The 20503-nt window shown below is 34.8% G+C and overlaps 2 protein-coding genes across 7 annotated transcripts; both read left to right on the top strand.

Moving 5' to 3' along the window:
• The first annotated feature begins 610 nt into the window (after positions 1-610).
• LOC112522080 (putative protein TPRXL) lies at positions 611-6622 on the top strand. Of its 5 annotated transcripts, XR_003070117.1 has the most exons (4): positions 611-1430; positions 1829-2009; positions 6294-6349; positions 6564-6591. XR_003070117.1 is itself a non-coding variant. In XM_025131151.1 (2 exons), exon 1 carries the CDS (start codon positions 741-743, stop codon positions 1392-1394), a length of 654 nt encoding a protein of 217 aa, XP_024986919.1. In that variant the 5' UTR covers positions 611-740; the 3' UTR covers positions 1395-1430; positions 1829-4669. The 5 variants fall into 5 exon arrangements, 1 of the variants encoding a protein (XP_024986919.1); XR_003070116.1 differs by having other exon boundaries at positions 6294-6622; XR_003070118.1 differs by lacking the exons at positions 6294-6349; positions 6564-6591 and adding an exon at positions 2094-4669 and having other exon boundaries at positions 1835-2009.
• An 8039-nt stretch (positions 6623-14661) lies between these two features.
• On the top strand, positions 14662-20096 carry LOC112521204 (protein PHOX1-like). Of its 2 annotated transcripts, XM_025129922.1 has the most exons (4): positions 14662-14849; positions 14945-17062; positions 17193-17441; positions 19647-20096. In XM_025129922.1, the coding sequence occupies exons 2-3, from the start codon at positions 15049-15051 to the stop codon at positions 17339-17341; spliced, it is 2163 nt and encodes a 720-aa protein (XP_024985690.1). In that variant the 5' UTR covers positions 14662-14849; positions 14945-15048; the 3' UTR covers positions 17342-17441; positions 19647-20096. The 2 variants fall into 2 exon arrangements, with proteins under 2 accessions (XP_024985690.1, XP_024985689.1); XM_025129921.1 differs by having other exon boundaries at positions 14704-17062.
• Positions 20097-20503: the final 407 nt, after the last annotated feature.

Below are 20503 nucleotides of genomic sequence, written 5' to 3'. Positions count from 1 at the left end.
TCAATATCAACTCAATACCTATGGTTTAATTTTTTTACAACTTAATTAGACATCGGGTTATTTCAGGTTGAGTTATTTTATGTTGGGTTGATCGGATTAGTTGGATTTTTGAGCATCCCTACTCATATTTATGGAGGAATGCATGAAATACAATTAAATAAAATAATATTGTAATTAAATAAATAATTATAATAGAGAATAATATAATATTATATATTTAAATTTTTGAATCATTTTCGATTTTTTTATTTGATTCAATTTGATATTTTTATTAAATTAATATGCATTTTTATAATATTATTAAAATATTTTCTATAAAAACACAAAATTGGTCGACGAGAGTATTTCAATTTTCAAACTTGTTTTACAATTTCCACCAAAATCGTTTTTGCGTCTCACAAAATTGATCGGGTGATGCGCTGTTGTGCCGCCTGTCGTTGTTGAGCCGTCGGATCATTCTTCAAGCAAACAAATAAAAACCCTAATCTAACCATGGTCAATCCATCCTGTCTTTTAATGGGTTAAGTTAACCAGCCAAAACCAATACATTCTTCGCCATCCTTTTCCTATAAATTCAGCCTCGGACCAGAGCTAGGTTTGCCCAACTGAAGAGCCAAGGGCCCTTCAGTAAAATTACTCTCCCCCCTCTCTCTTTCTCTCTCTCCTCCTTCCTCTTTCTCAAGCCCTCTCACACACAAACACCAAAACACGTACTAGGTTTCTCTATCTGACGGCAAAAAATGGGGACATCTTCTAGAAAATCAAATGCACCCGTCATGCCGTTGACATCCACCTTCCACCGTTCAAGTTCTCCGTCCGGCCGATTTGGTGTCCATTCATCGGCGTTCGCTGCTGAGGTGTCGTCGCCTTTTGCATCATCAACGAGTTCCAGCTTTTATTCGTCTCCGTCTCCGAGCCATGTTTACGGTCGTCCGTCTTCGCCGACGCGCGTGAACCTCCACGGATTGGCTCCGGTGACGTCATCATCGGTGAGGTTCTCGTTGGCGAGCAGATCGGGATCTCCGAACCGGTCGATGGCGATGTCTTCTCGAGATCAGGTCGTGCGGAAGCAGAACGCCGGGAATCCGCTCAAGAATTTGCCGAAGAAGACGTGTATGTGTTCGCCTACGACGCATCCAGGATCGTTCCGGTGTAGTCTGCACAAGAACTACAACACTAGCCACGGGATGACCTACTCTCCGAATAGGTTGAACGCTCGTAGATCTGCGATGACGAACTCGCTAGTGCGAATCGGTACCGTCGAAGGTGGAGATCTGGTCAAGAGAGCTCTAGCGGCCTTGATCCGACCGTCATCGCATCAGCAGAGGAGGAGATCGGCGTTTGAGCCGAGACCAAGCCGTCTATCAATAATGTCCAAGGCCGACGACTTATGATTTTCTTCAAAAAATCCTCTGGTTGTACGGTTACAGGTTTGGCGATTTTACCTCTTACCTTTTCTATTACAGATCTCCCCGCGCTGGTGCTTGGATTCTGGCGAAGATTGCAGTTTGTGTAATTCGGCGACATGAAATCTATCCTTAAATTTTGACACAAGGATGAAGCTTATCAATTATCGAAACGAAACAAAACGGATCCTCCCTTTGTACATAGATGATAGTATATGCTTGCAGCCATTGTGATTGCAAAATTGAAGGACATTTTGGATTATTTCACTTCCATTCAACAAGCCAAACACTTCTAAACAACTTCAAATATTAATTAACACTGGATTAACTTACAAAACAACATCGAACATAATTTTGATATGTTTTACGTGTGGTTAGTTGATTTGTGTTGAATCATTTAATTGATCCATTCGTTTTCGCAGCATCAGATTCCGTGTACGTCCCGTTATGTTCCGTGCCGTGCATCAGAATCCGTGTTATGTTCCGTTAAGTGCAGTGACGTTCCGTTACCCATCACCGTTTACCGTCCTGTTCGCCGTTATTTTTGAGGAACAGGCCGCAGGGTATCATGGCTCGTCTGGTGGCATATGCCTTTCGTGTAAGGTAATTTGTACTTTTTATTAATTTTCAATTTAATTTAATTTAGTTTATCATGATGCGGTAATCGTTTAATGGTTCACGCAACAGGAATGAGGGGTATGGATGCGATTTAAAGTTTTTGACCCTTGACGCTGGAAATGTGGAAAAAATGAACTGCCTTTGCCTTTCTGGAGAAGTTAAAACAGTTGGGGACTGTGGGATCCTTCACACGCTAAAGACACCTAATACCTAACTGGAAAGAGGGCTTGGGTTGGGTATACTCATAATGGCCTTTCATAAATAAAGAGGAATTTGTTTTCATACACACATAATAATGCAATTATAAAAAAATAATATATAAATAATTTATGCTGAAAATTAATTTTGATAATTAACTATTATAATTAACATTTTAGATGGGAATTGTTATAGCCGGTTAAATTGACTGGTCGTTTACCAAATACTTACCGATATTATGTACCTTCCTGATTGAACGTGAAAAGAACTGAGAATCTTATTCGGTAAAAAACATAGATAGATCGAGAGTCTTACCCGATAAATAAGAAGAAAAACTCTTACTTGGTTAGCTTCTACCAGGTTTAAAACAATTACCAACAATCTATTTTGATGTACGAGAATATTACATGATAAACATTACCCGGCTACCCGCTAAGCGTTTAGTAAAGGACCTCATTGAGTTATTGAAACTATATCCAATGAATAAAAACTAAAAAAATCCAAATGGCAAAATGGACAACACCTAGCCGGTAAAGCACATAGTATCGAAAACTACATTCGTTTATATCTACAAAATACTTGTCACGCTTCATGTGTTATCTCTCTTTCATTATGTACACTTTGTTCTTTTTAGCTATCTCCTTACGCATTTTCTTAAGCCCGACAACCTTTACGAAAACAATTGTTCTATCTTTTAAGATAGATTTTGTAATATGCCTACAAATCTCTATTTTCGACCCAATTTTCGAGTGCACTATATTAAATTTGTTGTTTTAGTTTCAATAGTATTTAACATATCAATCCCATACGCTATGGTCGTTCCGAGTCATTATGATAATATTCAACTCTAACATTGAAATTGTTGATCTCATAATTATTCCCTTGTTCATTCGTAGTTGTATCCTCCTTTTTGAGACACATAGCTACCTTTTTTCCATTTCAAATATCCTCATATTTCTTAGGTTACTTGCCTCACCTTAAAATTAATGTACCTTTCTCATTAATCATACAAAGCCTTTTGGAGAAGAGTGGGCATGAGTAACTTTATTGTAAGATCCTGTTGATCCGCCTAGGGAGAAACTCAAAGCCTTAACAAGGAGATTAAAACTACTCATGCTCATCATCTGATACCACTTCTTGAAGATGGTGTGGGAAATTTACGATTAGTCCTTGTTCAACCATTGAATTACCTTACACAATGTAGCATCCCTAGTTTTGGATGGAGGGAGTACAATGTTGGTGATTTTAGTATCATCAATCATTTTAGTGTGATTGTGAATTTACTCGAGATTGAGTGATGATAAGGCAAATATCAGTGAATTAGGAGGGCACATTTACAAATGTTGCCTCTTACACCTTAAATCACTATAAGGTGGGGGCGTCCCTAGCTGGGTCCAAATGCTAGAACCTCTGGCGGTTTTAAGGAGGGGTTTACTTAGCAAATTTAAGTTTCAAAACGATCTAGTTGAAATTCAAAAGGTTGGAAGCCCTTGTAACACCCATAATTTTCTCGGAAATGGTCGAGTAACGACCGGGGAAATGGTCAGGGAACGGCTGTGTATGTCCTGATCTTTGTCCCGGTTGAAGAAAGTGTGAACCGAGTGAGTGAAGGAAAAACCAAATATGGAGTAGGGATATAGTGCCATGTGGTTGCGACATCTATCATAATAGTTCTGCTGGTATTGAAAGTCTGGTTGTCTCGGTTAAAGTGTCATTCAGTTGTGACATTTGTCATAATGACATCAATGGTACTGAGAGTAAGGTCGTCCCAGTTTATAGTGCCATGCAGTTGTGACATCTATCATGATGGCACCATGATACTGAGTGTTTGGTCGTTCCGACGATTGTGCCAAGCAATTGTGACAATTGCACGATAGTGGGCACAATATCATCAGATGTACTGAGAGATGGTGCATTTGGGCGATTGTGACATGTGATTATGACAATGGCACGATGGTGGGCACAATAACAACATATGACGCGATTGTGCCATGCGATTATGCCATTGTCACAATCGTCGAGCAAAATAGCATGAGATATACCTAGAGGTGGTGCATTTAGACAATTGTGTCATGCGGTTATGATAATGTCACAATCGCGGGGCACAATAGACATCGGGTTCTAAGTATAAAAAGTAGTTTTAGAGTTAGGGTTTGTTATTTTTCTCCACCTTCTCCATTTTGGGCGATTTTGGAGCCCTAAAGTCTGATTTCTAGAGGCTTTCTAGAGCAAGTGGAAGGTTTTTATGATCTATGGTGGATGGTTTCAAAAATTCTTAAAGAGGTAAGCTTTTTAGGTATTCTAAGATCTATTTTGTTGGAATTTTTTTGTGTTTGAATCTTGGGTTAACTCTTGGTATCTTCTGACTTGGATGGCGATCTTAAGATGTTTTCTTGGAGAGTTTTGTTTGTGGAACTTAAACCTTCACCAATGGAAGCTAGAGGTTGAGGGGTCCCATAGTGTGACGGGCAGTGTGTACAAGGCCTGGGAATGGATTCACCACCGTATGGCTGACCGGCGATTACTAGCGATTCCGGGAAACTAGGTGAGTTTCAAGTTGTTTTGTGTAAACTTTGTACATGTCAAAAATGTGTATTTTAGAGTCTTAAAATGTTTCCTTAAAGATTTTATCAAATACTGTCACTTGATGAAATTGCATATTTGATTTTATATAATCTTGAAAAATATGTTCATTTGGAGTTTTTGGGAATATTTTTCTGAATAAATCATAGTGTTCGGACTTCGATGATTTATTCCTCGTATGAGATTATTTGATGTTAATGCATTTTTGGTATTTTAATTTTATAAATCATTCATGAAAAATACACATGGTTGAGTTAGGACACTTTCAGTGTTATTACTGATTAAGAAATGCTTCTTTAAAGCCATGGTGTATTTCGGGATTTTGCCCAGATTTTAAATCAATAATGATATATTTAAACCTTTGGGACATAAGTTGTATAAACATGGAGTATTTATATTTTATTAGTATATTGACTTACTTGAATAGTCAAATAAATTGTAAGTTATTGGTTTGATTTTAACTTGATTGAGTTTTGGGGACATTTGTTTATTTTAAATTACTCTGTTGAGATTTGGACGCGATTTACCTGTTTTAAGTATGTTGGTCATTCATTTGAAGTTATGTAATTTAGATTGTAATACATTTGATCCATAGCCCATAGACATATAAGTCAGTTGTATTTGATAAGTGACTAGTCTTGATGTTGTCACTTTGTGACCAATGCTCCTGTAGGCATTGTGGTGATCTTGGTATTGCGAAGGTGAACTCCTATGAGTCAGACTCCCCGACAGTGGGTATTATGGTTTTGATGCTTTAGCTCTTATGCATGAGGGTTAAATATATTGCGTTATCAAGTAGAAAGTTTGAGGTTCTTATATTGAATACTAGTGAGTAGACACTAAATGTCGAATGAGAACATGGAGGTTGGAACTCAACAAGAGAATGAATGGGCGCTAAGATTTGGTATTCTTGAGGTGACACTCGAACAAGTCTACATGAAATATTGTGGCTTTGAGATGAAACTCGATGGAGTAGGCATTAAATGTATTGAGGACTTTAGGTGACACTTGTTATAGTGGACACTGAAGTAAATAAATCTGAGGAGCAGTTCGATAACGTTGATATATGAACTACTTTTGTATTCTACCACATTTAGTGGAATCAAGTCTTCCATGTCACCGAAAGGTGTTATTTTTGGATAGTGTATTATCCATGTTTTCATTGTTGTTCTTGGTATGGAGTGTATCCATAAATTATGGTTTTGGTATATTTTGAATATCACTTTTTGAATATTAAACCTTATTCGAATTTTGTGTGAGTATTGAGTTTTGTTTTCATTTAAATGGATGTTTTGATCGTTGAGTTTTCATCATGAAAATGATGGATTTTGGAAAAGATGTTGCTTTTATATTTAATATATTTCATTTTGGAAATTATGATTTAAGTAGCATTCTTTCAATTTTACCGTTTTATGTTAATGATGGATTTTTTTTTGAATTCGCTAGGCGTTACGAGTAACTCTTTTTATTTGTCGGCATGTGCATTAGGTACTCGTTGGTGAATGGTACTAGCGACATTGAGAATAGCTGAATGATAGTTAAAGGTATGAGAAGGATTTAACTATTTGGGTGTGTCTTCCCTACGCTGGAGATATCAATGGTTAATGGGTTTTAGTAACATATGTTCTTAATCTAATCCTTATATGGGGTTTGGTTTGGAAATATCTTGACTTTTAATTTAGCTAGACCTTGTAAGTAATTCATTGATACTCTTTGTGTTGGAGTAAGCTTAGTGTTAAGTAAAAGTTTTTTTTACAGATTTTTTGGTGCTACAGCCTTCTCGAAATTGTTGCTGAAATTTGATGGGAATTGCTTAAGTATAGTTCAAAGGTGTGTGGACTCATAGCCTTTGGGACTTAAGCTCAGAGCTTCGATCTTTCGCTCAAATTTTTTAAGTGTTGAAAGTTAAAGGCTCTAGACTATGTGATCAAAGCTTTAGACAATATGGTCAGAGTCTCGAGACTCATTGTAGACTTATTGCTTCTAACTGAGTTAGTTATAATTGCTCTCAAATTTTATCCATCAACGGTTGTAACTGCTGTACAGTTATGTCTTAACTGTTTTAACCGCTCGTCGCCATCGATCTCTCATATAAATATGTGAATTAGAATTTGGATGTATATAAAGGACACGATCTTACAACCTTTAAGATGAGAGTTTCATTTGAATTATCCCAATACGAGATTTGTGATACCTAAAGCAATAAGGGTTGAATTATTATATTCGGAAACCATAATTTCCACAATCTAAATGATTATTCGATCCATGTATCATCTCCAATCCCTAATTTCTAACATAAAAGATAAGTCCATGGTGTTCAAGGACCCCTTGTATGTCCTAGGGGAAACACTCATTCCAGGGTCCAAGTGTATCAACATTGCTACTGACCAACTTCAATGTTTTTTCCTACTCATGAAAGCTCAATAATATCATTGGTCGTATCAAACACTTGGACCTTGGAAGGAGTGTTTCCCCTAGGACATACAAGGGGTCCTTGAACACCATGGACTTATCTTTTATGTTAGAAATTAGGGATTGGAGATGATACATGGATCGAATAATCATTTAGATTGTGGAAATTATGGTTTCCGAATATAATAATTCAACCCTTATTGCTTTAGGTATCACAAATCTCGTATTGGGATAATTCAAATGAAACTCTCATCTTAAAGGTTGTAAGATCGTGTCGTTTATAAGTTCATATAATAATTCATATAAGTGGTAATATGAGTTCTCATCAGTGGCAACATTAATGCTAATCATCTTGCGGTATTTTCCATTGGTGTTGATAAGTGGGTACACCTATTGATAATACTACTATGGAACGGTTTTGTAACATCTCATAACCATCAAATAAATTTCGGCAGCCACTATCTTATCAAAGGTGTAGTCATTCTCGGTTTTAATCAAGGTTCTAAATGGCGTGAGGTATGACATGGCGGCAAGGTCAAGACACAAGCCTTACAAGTTACGACGAAATCATAGCGTTTTTCAAGGTGTGACTTAAGACAATAAATTTGTGTGTGTATATATATGTGTATATATATATCATACAAATGTATATGTGAGTTGGCGTATATATTGAACAATAACTATCAAACAAATTAAATTCATATAAAACTATAAACAAAAGAATAACCATGCACTGATAATTTGATATCAAATATACAAAGTTTACAAAAACACTGTCAAGATATCATAACAAAAAGAATGTTTTACTAATTGTTTAATAATCCATACATCTCCGATCTAAAGTTCTAATATCATATGCCAAAAACACAGTAGATAAGAGATGGTGCTAAAGTCTGAAATCTGAATATATAAGACTGTTTGTTTTTGTAAACTGATAAATATCTAAATTTGTTTAAATTATCTATTTTACCCATTTAAAAAATTGTAGTGTTAAATTTATGGATAAATTTACACAATTTTACATATTTATTCATCATAATTACGAAATTTACATCAAAATTATATTATTAACATTTATTTAAATGAGAATATGTCATTAACGGTATTTAACACATTTAAATCTTATTGAAATACCTTAACTGAGAGAGGTGAGGATCGATTGAGAGAAATGATTGATTAATGTTAATCAATTGATAAACGTCGTTGTTGAAGAATTGAAGAAAAATAAAAGACAAATAAGAGGTTGATTTCATTTTTACCAGACAAGAAGACGATAAGATATAAGTGTCTTTGAAAAATAAAATAAAAACAATATGAATTACCATACCTTTTAACGAATCAGACATAAGAGACTAATAAAAATTTTTGTTTAAAACAAACAATGCCTCCATGTCATCCAATCACATTTGTAAACATCATACAAAAAACTATGCATATTAGTATTTTGAGACCTCATAAAACATATCTGAATGGTAATTCTATATTTGGCTCTATTGTATCTGGCCTTCCAACTCTAATTCCATACACATATTAATGCATAATATTGTGTAAAACATTAAAACCAACTCCATGATATTTTTTTTATTGGGTTGAGTTTTAGTGAGAATGTGAGTTGTGGTGAGAAGGATAAGAAGAGATTTTCATTCTTGGATCAATCATAATTGAAAGGTTTCACTAGATCAACATTAATTAATGACAAGCACAAGACCAATTCCCTTATAAAACGTAATTAATGAGTTGGTTTGAGATTAAAAGTGATCAAGGATCCAAATCCCTTCTCACTTTAACTTCTATTCTCACACGATCCATCGTCTTTTTATCTAAATGTTTTATAACATAATAAAAAAACATGGTTTGTATTTGGGTAATTTTTATAGTGGCGACTGGCGATGATAGTATCGAAGATTTAAAATGGGATTGGGTCAATCGAGTATTGTATTTTATGGTTTCATATGTACCTTCCAAATTCCAACTTGTTATTGTATACAGTACTTTTTGTTCTTTTATATATAAACGATATTATATTTTTAAGCAAAATTATATAATGAATATATTGTCGTCATATCCAAATGTCACACTTTCACGATTTATAGATACATATTTGTGAACGTCCATTATTTGGCTTTATTAGTTGTGTTTATTTGACTTCAAATATCAGAATAATTATTTGTATTTGTGATATTTAATGTTGTAAAAATATATTTTTTCTGATTGCTGATTTTTTAATGAAACATACCAAAAAGGAAATAGTTGCAATTTATTGTCGTTGTGTTCTCAAGGCCCCCACCTATGAACTCAATTTTGTAAGTAAACATTTTTTGGATATAAAAGATGCACCTATAAAAAGTTGAGCAGTAATTGGGAATTTTAGAAAATATAAGGATCATCAAGAAAACACCGAAAAAACCCATTGAAATCAACCAGAATATTTCAAAAAATCTCGAAATCAACCAAAAAAACTCTAAATAGTTCCTCGAAATCAACAAAAAAGAAATTTAAAAAGTTTTCCCGAAATGGTGGAATTTGGCTAAAAACACAAGGGACGACTTTACAGCCTTTTGATTCATTTTAAAGGTGCACCGACTCGACAAAAATATTGCACCTGCTACTGTTCTCGAGTCCCTTTTTTTTTAAAAAGGAAAAAGAAAGAAAAGTAGGATGGAAAAATCTCGTGTGCTCAAGCATTTTTAACACTTAACAATTTTCAATCCTTTTCATTCCCTCTCTAAGAATAGTTTTTTTTTTCTCTCCAGAAAATAGAGGTGAGAGACGGGTCTGAAACTATTCATTAAATCAATAGTAGTTTGCAATGAAGTTATAGATATAATTGTTCCACCGGCATGTACTTCTTTGATCAAGAGGTTCGAGGGATACAAAGTCGATTTCCTTTGAGTAGGTAACCGTCAAGGACCAGGAAGTCTTCTGGTCCTCCATGTTGTTTGATAGATATAATTGTTCCACCGGCATGTAGTTCTTTGATCAAGAGGTTCGAGGGATACAAAGTCGATTTCATTTGAGTAGGTAACCGTCAAGGACCAGGAAGTCTTCTGGTCCTCGATGTTGTTTGGTAGGCAAGTCTTCCTAACTACACGTTTGAAATCATCATCGTACAAGTCTTTTAAGGCGTCGAATCCTACCACCTTCTTGTTAATCGTTCAACTACTCATTGTGATATATGAATTTTCCCATGAAGGGTCGGAGGACTTGTGTCATCCATCTCATAAAAGTGCTCAGTGTGTCGGATAGGCCCAAGGGCATTACTAACCACTCATAAAGCCGTCTTTGGTTTTACAGACCATTTTCCATTGGTCGAATGCGGATTTTAATTTGATGGTAACCGCTACATAAGTCAATTTTTTAGACCACCTTTGATCCATAAGGTTGGTCGAGCAAATCATCTAAACAAGGCATTGGGATCCCATATACAAATCATCTAAACAAGGCATTGGCATTGGGAACCAATATGGGATGGTGATTTTGTTGATCGCTCAACCGTCGACACACATCTGCCAACTTTCAGTCTTTCTTAGCTGTAAGGAGGGCTGTATGTTCGAAAGTGGTGGTCATAAGCTTACCATTCTAAACTCCTTTATTACTTCCAGAATTTCCTCAGTTGGTTTGTCTTACGGTTTCTTGACTATTAGCGGGAAGGCCTCACCTATCTCCTTTATTTCGTTATTGAAGTCTCTTCCGGAGTTTACCCTAGTAAGTAGTAAGTAGGGCCTTACCTTCTGTTTGACCAAAGATTTCGAGATGAGATTCTCACAACTACAATTGATAAAATTTGAAGTGAAAAGATGCTACAGTCTTTATTTCTATTTTTATATCGATAAAAGTAATAACCACAACCAATGATGTGATATTCTAAGAACCGGGCATTCTTTATTTCTTGAATTGTGTTTGAGTTTATCAATCCTTAATTGATAAAAATATCAATGATTGATAACTGATAGTTGATATATGAAAGTAACGAAACCAAACCAGGATACCTTTGTAACAACTCATGGGTTAACTTCTTTTAAGTGATTCTCTAAACTCGCTTAGTTGGCTTACTTTGGTCAACCATTTAATTCATATTAAAAATTAATTAATTAAATAATTTTGTTATAAAAGTAAAAACTACAATCAATTATATGACCCTCTAAAAATTGATTGTTTTCGTTGTTGGATTATAGTTTGAGTTTTTATCTATTCCATATTGATGGATAAATGAAATATTGATACTGGATAGTGAGTATATAAAAAAGGTTAGGATGCCTTTTGTGACTACTTATGAGTTTATGTCCTCTTGATTGATACTTTAAATCCATGTTGTTGGCTCATTTTAACCGACTCTTCGAATTCTTGGGTTTTGCACATGTTGGTCAACGCTCTTTTTGCAAACAAATGTATGTAATTTTACTAATAGAGCATGCAGTTGTTTGGTTTTGTAAGTCATTCAGTTATACTAAATAAGTATATGTCTTATATAAATGTGCTATAATAAGTTTATAAAATTATACTTTAATAACGCATACATTTGTTTGGCAAAAATAGTCAAAGATAGTTAATTGTCTGGTCTTGTAAAAATTTAATCGTTTAATCCCTAATGAAGAAAAAATAATTAAAATACTATCATATGAGGGGTACTCAACGACTTGCAATTGAGCGAAGTTATTGACATAATTCAAACTAATAAGAAACTAAAACTATAATGACAAAAAAAAATATGAAATAACAAATTGTACGAAAAATGAATTAATTATTTTATCATAAATAATAACAAAATAATATAATTTTTTATCAAAAAATATATAGTTTGATTAAATCAAAAAGGCTAAAATACAAAAAAAGAAACCAAAAAAGATATTTAATAAACCAAAAGAAAAAAAATAAAGAAAATTAAATGGTGAGTTTTTAATAGATTTAGAGGTCATTTTGTCAAATTCTTACATGAGTAAACGCTTGTTAAATCACCATTACCTTACCGGATTAATATGACAAAGATTAAAAATCTTACCCGGTAAGAAAGAAGACAAGCACCGAGAGTCCCGATAAATGATGACGACGACGACGACTTTTACCACGGTTAGGGCTTACCAAGTAAATTGTTACATACGACGGCGTTTCAGTTGACTAAAATCTTACCCGGTAAGTAAGTAATAGTATTGAATTCTATCAGTAAGTGCTTACGGACTAAGTGTTTAAGATAAACAACCCATTAGTCTGTAGAATAAAAATAATAATAAATTATAAACTATAAAAACGAAAACTACAATAAATTATAAACCATATTTTTCACAATATTTTTCACACACAAACCAAAGGGATGAAAAGCTTGAACCGCAAAAGAAGACACGATGGAATGGAAGACAAGAAAGGACGGCGTCGTCGAGCTCTTGCTGCATTTGAATTAAAGCACGAAATGACGGCTACCCAATGTCAACGTTGGACCCTTGTCGAATGTCGGCACCCACCCGTAAATCATTTGTTGCCATTTGTTACGGTACATGCCACGTACCTCATAACACCTACATTTCTACCATTCCGTTGCCAAAAAAACCTATTTTTATTGTAGACTTTTTAAAACAATATCTTTTACTTTTAAATATTTGTTATTTTACATATCTTTGTTAAATTTCTATTAAAATAATCACAAGGGTGGTTTCTGATTGGTTTGAATTTGACTCCAAATGTCAAAAGTAACAGAAGGTTTCAGGTTCAAATCCAAGAAGAAATAAAAAAAATCCTCTTATGGCCACAGAGATTCAAATGCGGTGACTCCGGGCTATCTGCAAAGCAGATGGTCGTCCTGAGATTAGTCGGCTCGCATAACGGGTTGGATATCCAAGTTAATAAAAAAAAATTATTGAAATTAAAAAAAAATTATATGTATATAGTTGTACACAAGTACAAATATAGGTTGTGGCATGCATTCATCGACGATCTCTTCGCTCACAAACATAAGCACAAACACAAATTCAACACCTTTGATCTCCAATGGTAAAGCAACAACAATTGGATTTCACCGAAGCTTTTCTTCTACTACAATGGCAATTGATTTGGGTTTTGTTTGACTTAGACCCTTCTTCATTGAAACAGAAGGTGTAAGTTTCGTTTTTTATCTGATTTAGGCTTATAATTTGATTTTCGGTTTTGTTGTTGACATTCTTGAAATATATTTAATTTGTAGTTGGATATAAGGTTTTATTTTTGCATATTTTGTGTTTGGATTGATGAAGGGCGGTGGAGGATGATTGAGGGCTATGGATGGTACTTTGAACCACAAGTACAATGGGGTAATGGATGAAGAGAGCAACTTGGTGGGGGTGAGAGTGGTCGCAAAGAAGAAAGAAGACAATCGTTGATGGTAATACAAAGTATTGAAGATAACCGATTTTTATGACGAAGAATGATAATTAAGGCTAACAATGAAGAACACGTCCCATGATTTTATTCCTTTAGTTTACATTTTTAATATTACAATATATATAAATTATAATATGTTTTTTAATTTTAAAGAAAACTAACTTAACATAAAAAGTTAATAAATATTAGGCAGAGGGACAAAAACAGTTGAAGATTAAGAGACGTGAAAAGACAAAAGCTAAATTAATGAAATTTAAAAACAAGATTTGTCGAAATAAAGAAACATTAAAAACAAAAACCGAACTTTGCTATTTGATATTTTTAAAAAAAATTCAAATTTATAGGTTCTTGCAATCGTATAATACTTATATGAAATAGAAAAATCATACAAATTTATGTATCCGATATTAAGATGTAGTGCAAATTCTTCAACAAATTATTTGAAATTTAGATATTTTTGTTTCAACAGATTTTCCTAATTTTCTCTTAAGTGAAGAAAATAGCGGAGAGAAAATAAAAATCTTCAAATTTAGAGAATTCTAAAAAGTAAACTTTTATTCTTCTTATAAATAAGAAATTCTGAAGTTAAATGTTTAAAAGATTAAAATACTATTTTATTAATTGTATTAAATATTTTAATAATATAATTAATATTGTAATTTATTAAAATGGAAAAATTGTAAAGGCCATTTACCTAACCATTTACCCGGTATTTATTAGAAAGATTTATTACTCTAACATACTTTATTCGTTAACATTATAATCCATTAAAACAATATTGCATATAATAATTTACTTTGTAAATGCTTATCGAATAAGAGTCTTCATATTCACTTACTGGATAAGACTTTCTATTTTTATAATCACTCTTACAAAATATAATTATCGACCTTTTCATATTTATGTAATAAGGTAATAAAAGAAAAAGAATAGAATATGTTTCATTTAAAAAAAAATATGTGATATCATATAATGCATATTTTTACTGGCGGCAAGTGAGAGTGGGTCCTTCACAGCTCGAATTTGCGGTGCGGATTGACGTTTCTCTCAAGCATGTCATTATCGCTGGCATTTTCTTTCTTTCTTCCATTAATGGCTGCTTTCTCTTTTTTTAAATCTCTTCTCCTTCGTCACAGGGAGTCTTCCACAATCATTATAATACAAATTTCCGCCAAATTTCCTCTTTTCCTCTCCTCAATCCAAACATTCTTCCCCAAACCCCGCCTCTTCTATATCGATTAGGGTTTCGCGCTACTCTTTCCACTGGGCGGGAAACAGTTTCAGGTTGATTATTGTTTTCTTCCTCCTCTAATCTTTGTTTATTATTGCTGTTATTTGAATTTTATATTTTGGATTGAGTTTGATTATTAGTTGGATAGATTGTGTGAGGCAGGGTTGTTCTATATACAATCATACGAATTAATCAAGCATAAGAGGTCTGTGTTCGAAGGGGATATTGGGGATAATATTATTTGGAGTTGAAATGGGGAAACCTACTGGTAAAAAGAAGTTACTGCCTCGGGTAGAAAAGGTAGTGAAACAGAACAAATCAGCATCATCTGATCGAACTTCCAAACAAATTGATGAAGACACTGCTGTCTTCATTCGTATGTCTCAGGAGATGAAGGAAGAAGGAAATAAACTGTTTCAGAAGCATGATAACGAAGGGGCGATGTTGAAGTATGAGAAGGCACTTAAATTGTTACCTCGGAATCATATAGATGTCGCATATTTACATAGCAAAATGGCTGATTGTTATATGCAGTTGGGACTTGGGGAGTACCCCAGAGCTATAGAGGAATGTAATTTGGCTCTTGAAGTTGCTCCCAAGTATGGCAAGGCACTGCTGAGGAGAGCCAGGTGTTACCAGGCTCTGAATAAGTTTGATTGGGCTTTGAGAGATGTTAAGAATGTGTTGAGTATGGAGCCGAATAATGTGACAGCATTGGAGATTGAGGATTCCGTGAAGAAGGCAATTGAGGGGAAGGGTCTGAAAGTTGAAGATATTGATGTTGGTTTGCCGCCTGAAAATATCGAGCCTAATTCATTAGAGGCAGTCAAAGTGTTGAAAGAAAAGGTCAAAAAGAAGAAGAGCAACAGTTTTGAGAACAAGAAGGGTGAAGAAGTTAAGGAAAGCAAGTCTGAAGAGAAAGTAAAGGTGAGCAAGGTAAATAGAGTTAAAGACAAGAGAGCTGATCAGGTGGAGAAAAAAGCCGACAAGAAGGTGGTCGTGGAGGATAGGACAAGCATTAAAGAAGAAAAAGTGGTCATGAGGACAGTGAAATTGGTGCTTGGAGATGATATAAGATGGGCACAGCTACCTGTTGATTGTAGCATTGGATTGGTGAGGGAGATAGTCCGTGACCGATTTCCTGGCCTAGATGGTGTGCTCATCAAGTTTAAAGACCGAGAAGGAGATTTAGTCACCATTATAACTACCGCTGAGCTGAGATTGGCCGAGGCTTCGAGTGATCCTCAAGGTTCTTTTCGACTGTACCTAGCAGAAGTTAGTCCAGATAAAGAGCCATTTTACGAGGGCTTGAAAAGTGAAGGAACTTCCAAGGCCCATAGCATCATATCAAGTGTTTCTGAGAATGTGGAAAAAAATAGGGAAGTGGAGAAGGGCACGACTTGTGTAGAGGAATGGATTGTCCAGTTTGCAAGGCTCTTCAAGAACCATGTGGGATTTGATACTAATCCATACTTGGATCTTCATGAGCTGGGAATGGAACTGTATTCAGAAGCAATGGAAGATACTGTTACGACTGAGAGCTCCCAAAAGCTTTTTGATATTGCTGGCTCACAGTTTCAAGAGATGTCTGCTTTAGCTTTATTTAACTGGGGGAATGTGCATATGAACAAGGCAAGGAAATGGGTGGTCGTTGCAGAAGATGGAACCAAAGAATCTGTAGCACAACAGGTGAAAGTTGGATACGAATGGGCCCAAAAAGAATACGGGAAAGCAGAGAAAAGATACGAAGAGGCACTAAAGGTTAAGCCAGACTTTTATGAAGGCCACCTTGCACTTGGGCAGCAGCAGTTTGAACAGGCCAAGCTCTCATGGTACTATGCTCTTGGGAGCAAAGCTGATATGGAGGACGGACCTACTTCACAAGTCTTGGAGCTATATAACAAGGCAGAGGACAATATGGAAAAGGGAATGCAGATGTGGGAAGAGTTGGAAGAAAGACGATTAAATGGATTGAGCTTATCTGATAAACATAAAGATGAATTGCTCAATATTGGGTTTGAAGGGATTATTAAAGATGTATCTGCTGATGAGGCTGCAGAGCAAGCTGCAAATATCAGATCTCAGATATATATCTTATGGGGTACAATGCTATATGAGCGATCTGTTGTGGAATTTAAGTTAAGTTTGCCATCATGGGAAGAATGTTTGGAAGTTTCAATTGAAAAGTTTGAACTTGCGGGAGCATCTCCAACAGATATAACTGTAATTATAAAGAATCACTGCTCCAATGGAACAGCTTTGGAAGGTAAATTGACATACCTACTGATAGAAACTATATAATAAATAAAACATCATCTGCAATTATAACTTTACAAGACAGTTTGTATTCGTAAGTATGAGAAATGTATTTTTGTTTGTAAATTGTATTACTGCAGGTCTTAGTTTCAAAATTGATGAAATAGTCCAGGCATGGAATGAAATGTTTGATACAAAACGGTGGCAGACTGGGCTTCCATCATTCCGGCTAGAACCACTGTTTCGGCGTAAGGTCTCAAAACTACATTCTCTCATGGAGCATTTCTGAAATTTCGATGCTTATCTTTGGTGGTTCCTAAGAATGATGACGGAGAAGACAGTGTGATTTACTCATTGATTGCTCGAGATGTGGTTGTCAAGTAAGATAGGTAATCCATTATCTCAAATTTTTGTTTTCTATATAATCAAGAGTGAACCTCTGTTGTTTCTGCAACTAATCGCATCTTAGGTTAATTGTTAAAATTACCATAAGCAAACTTTTACATCAGATGATTATTATGTGATTAGCATATGCTAAAGATGATATATGATAATACTTTTCCGCAATATATTTGGAGGCAGTGTTAATGTTGTAAATTATTGCTATGGGATAGCAAGTCCTGCACATCACACTTCAACTGGAATCAAGGTTAAAGTCCCAAATACACATTTATAGCAAATCACTCTGGAGCAAGTGTTCATTGCAAGACTTGCTGGGTGGTTTTTGCTACACATTGGAAGCCTTCCACATACAGACACAAATGGAATGCACTAGTTCTAGAAAATGTCTCAAGATCAACAACCTGGACTTTGCACTTTGGTCCAAAAATATCCGCTGCCTCATTTTTATTTACCCATTAAGATAGCTGATTCTACTTTATGTTGTGTGCTTTTAATAAACAGGTAAACATCATTCAGCTGGAAATTTCTAGTTTTATGTAAACCATCATGCCCACATCATATGAATTTAGGCTCTTCAACAATGAATATAGTAAATAATGTAATTCACCCTCAGTTATCTTTTTCTTAAAAGGGATTCTGCTCTATTTAAATACTGGACCACTGAAGGTTTCCTCATTCAATAGTTAAACAGAGATTCTTTTGATTCTGCTCTTCCCTCTTAGGTCAATTTTTCAAAATTTCAAAGAGATGTTGCTCTTACATTTCAGTCTACTGTGTGGTTGGGGCCTTTTTCTGCACGACAGCTGTTCCTTTTGTTAACTCAAACAAAAATAATTTTTATATGTCTAAATATCTATGAAGGTAATTGGTGTTTCTGGAGATTGATTTTTTCTCTATGGCAAATAGGCCTAGGAATCTTTGCTACCCACATGTATTTCAGACAGACGTTTATCTCAAAAGCATTCATCATAAAGGGTTAAGAGTAGCTTCCATTTTTCTTCTTGATATTTATTTTTTTCATTTACAAGATTTATTTAGAAACATGTTTTCTATTACGGTCCTTAAGTTTCTGTCTGTAAGAACACTACCTATTGGTCATATGCAAATTTGACATTGTGTTAAAAGTTTATACTAGTAGTCAACTTTTCCAACTTCTGATGATCAATTAAACCCTCAGGTTAGTTATCTGAGGAATTTTATACATGCCATGTAGGACAAATTCGTACAATGTGGCGTACCACATCATATTTCGCTGTCTACTTTCTTCACATGTATTATCAGAACATAACTTCATAAGAACAAAATATAATTCTTCAATAATGATGTAATGTTAGATATTCTATTATCTAGTTTTTTATTGTTTAAATGCTTAAATTTCCTAGTTGGTATGCAAGATGATCCTTTGGCATGTTGCATGCATTTGTCATGCATGAATTCCAGTAATATTCTTCCTTGTAATGGCAGATATTGCTAAATGCATAGACACATGAAACTTACCTGGCCTCTGTCTTATTGTTGGTGTAGTTTTTTCCTTAGAAACCCAAGTTTCAAATCATATGAAATAGTCTTCTCAATCAATTTTGTTTTGTTTTACCATTTTAATCCATTCCAAGACTCTCACCTAGAGGTCCACCAAGCATTAATGTGCATCCATCCTGCTTGGGGTTGGTTTCCGGGGGGAGGGGGTGTCCTAAGAAAATGATTGTTCAGCTTTCTTAGAAAAACCCACATCACCGTTTCACCACCACTAGTATCACGAACCTATGATGAAGGTAAGGAGATGACAATGAATTTTCCTATAAACTCGGTTACACATAGGTACTTGAACATTTTTCTTTTCTTTTTTCCTCATTTTTTTGTGTTCTAGAAATGGATGTAAAACTTTTGATATAGTCACTAAAAATACTTGGCCCAATTAGCGGTAGTCCCTATTTATATTTATGCAGTGCAACACTCTTGTTCCACCTTTTATCTTGCTTGCTTGACAGTTGACACCATTTCAGCCGATGACAATGATAAGTCATTTCCAAACCGTTTACTGTTGGTAAATTGCAAATTATAATGGCAGAGCGGCCAATAAATTTGTCTTTTTTACCTTAGTCATTCATATAGCCAATTATTCTATGATGCCGATACTAACTTGTTTCTTTTAGAATCTATTCATTCAAAGTTTTTTTTGCTTTGTTTTGCAGGTTTCTTTGTTGATTGCTGTATTTAACCATGTTCCTTTTGCTACCGGAAGCAAAAGAAGCGAAGAATTTTTCAGGATTTCGTTATTGTTAGTGCGAGTGAGGCTTCTATCGACTGCAAAAGTCACTGAAGCTCCAGGTCCTACATATTTATTTCCCTAATTAAGGGCATAAATCTCAAAGGCTACACCATTTTTTAATATGAAATTGCATAGTTTGTGGTAGATCAAGAAGGGTATTCTTGATCTTGTTAGAAAGATTATTGTAGCTGCAAAATTCATTGCAGTAGGTTTGTTCTGCTCATGGGAGCAAATGAGATGGAAAAAAGTGTGATTCTTTAAGCAAATTTTATTGTTTTGTGAAACTCTTTTGGACCTTTTCGAGGGTATATCATTTTTTCATAAGAAAACCGTGGACATACGGTTGCTTCAAATGTGGTCGGTTTACGTGCTATCAACTTATGTAACAACTGCAATAGATTGTCTGGTTGACGTGAATGTGAGATTAAAGTCGTATAACTCGGTTATTCTACAACTCTTTTTTGGAGTTATATCTTAAGCAATACCGACTAAGAGGTCGTTTATCACATGCTTATCAAGTAAACACTTATCGGTAAGAGTCTGCATCCTCACTTAACTTAGGGTAACATTTTTGATAGCTAAAATGTATTGTTGGCAAGTGTTCGTCACCTGATAACTTTTTACGCGTAAGAGTTACCAATGCATATGTATTGACTTTTGATCCTTGTTTTGCCTCGCCTTATACCGGGTAACGGTTAATAAACGGCCCCTTAAGCTTTTAATCCTTATAATATCATTTTAATTACAAAAAAGTTACGAAATTGTCATGTCACTCGAGGA

The sequence above is a fragment of the Cynara cardunculus genome (genome assembly GCF_001531365.2).
Source record: "Cynara cardunculus var. scolymus isolate 2C chromosome LG 11, CcrdV1, whole genome shotgun sequence".
Taxonomy (NCBI): domain Eukaryota; kingdom Viridiplantae; phylum Streptophyta; class Magnoliopsida; order Asterales; family Asteraceae; genus Cynara; species Cynara cardunculus.
Note: the sequence above shows the minus strand (reverse complement) of the source record. Positions and strands in the feature narration are given on the sequence as shown.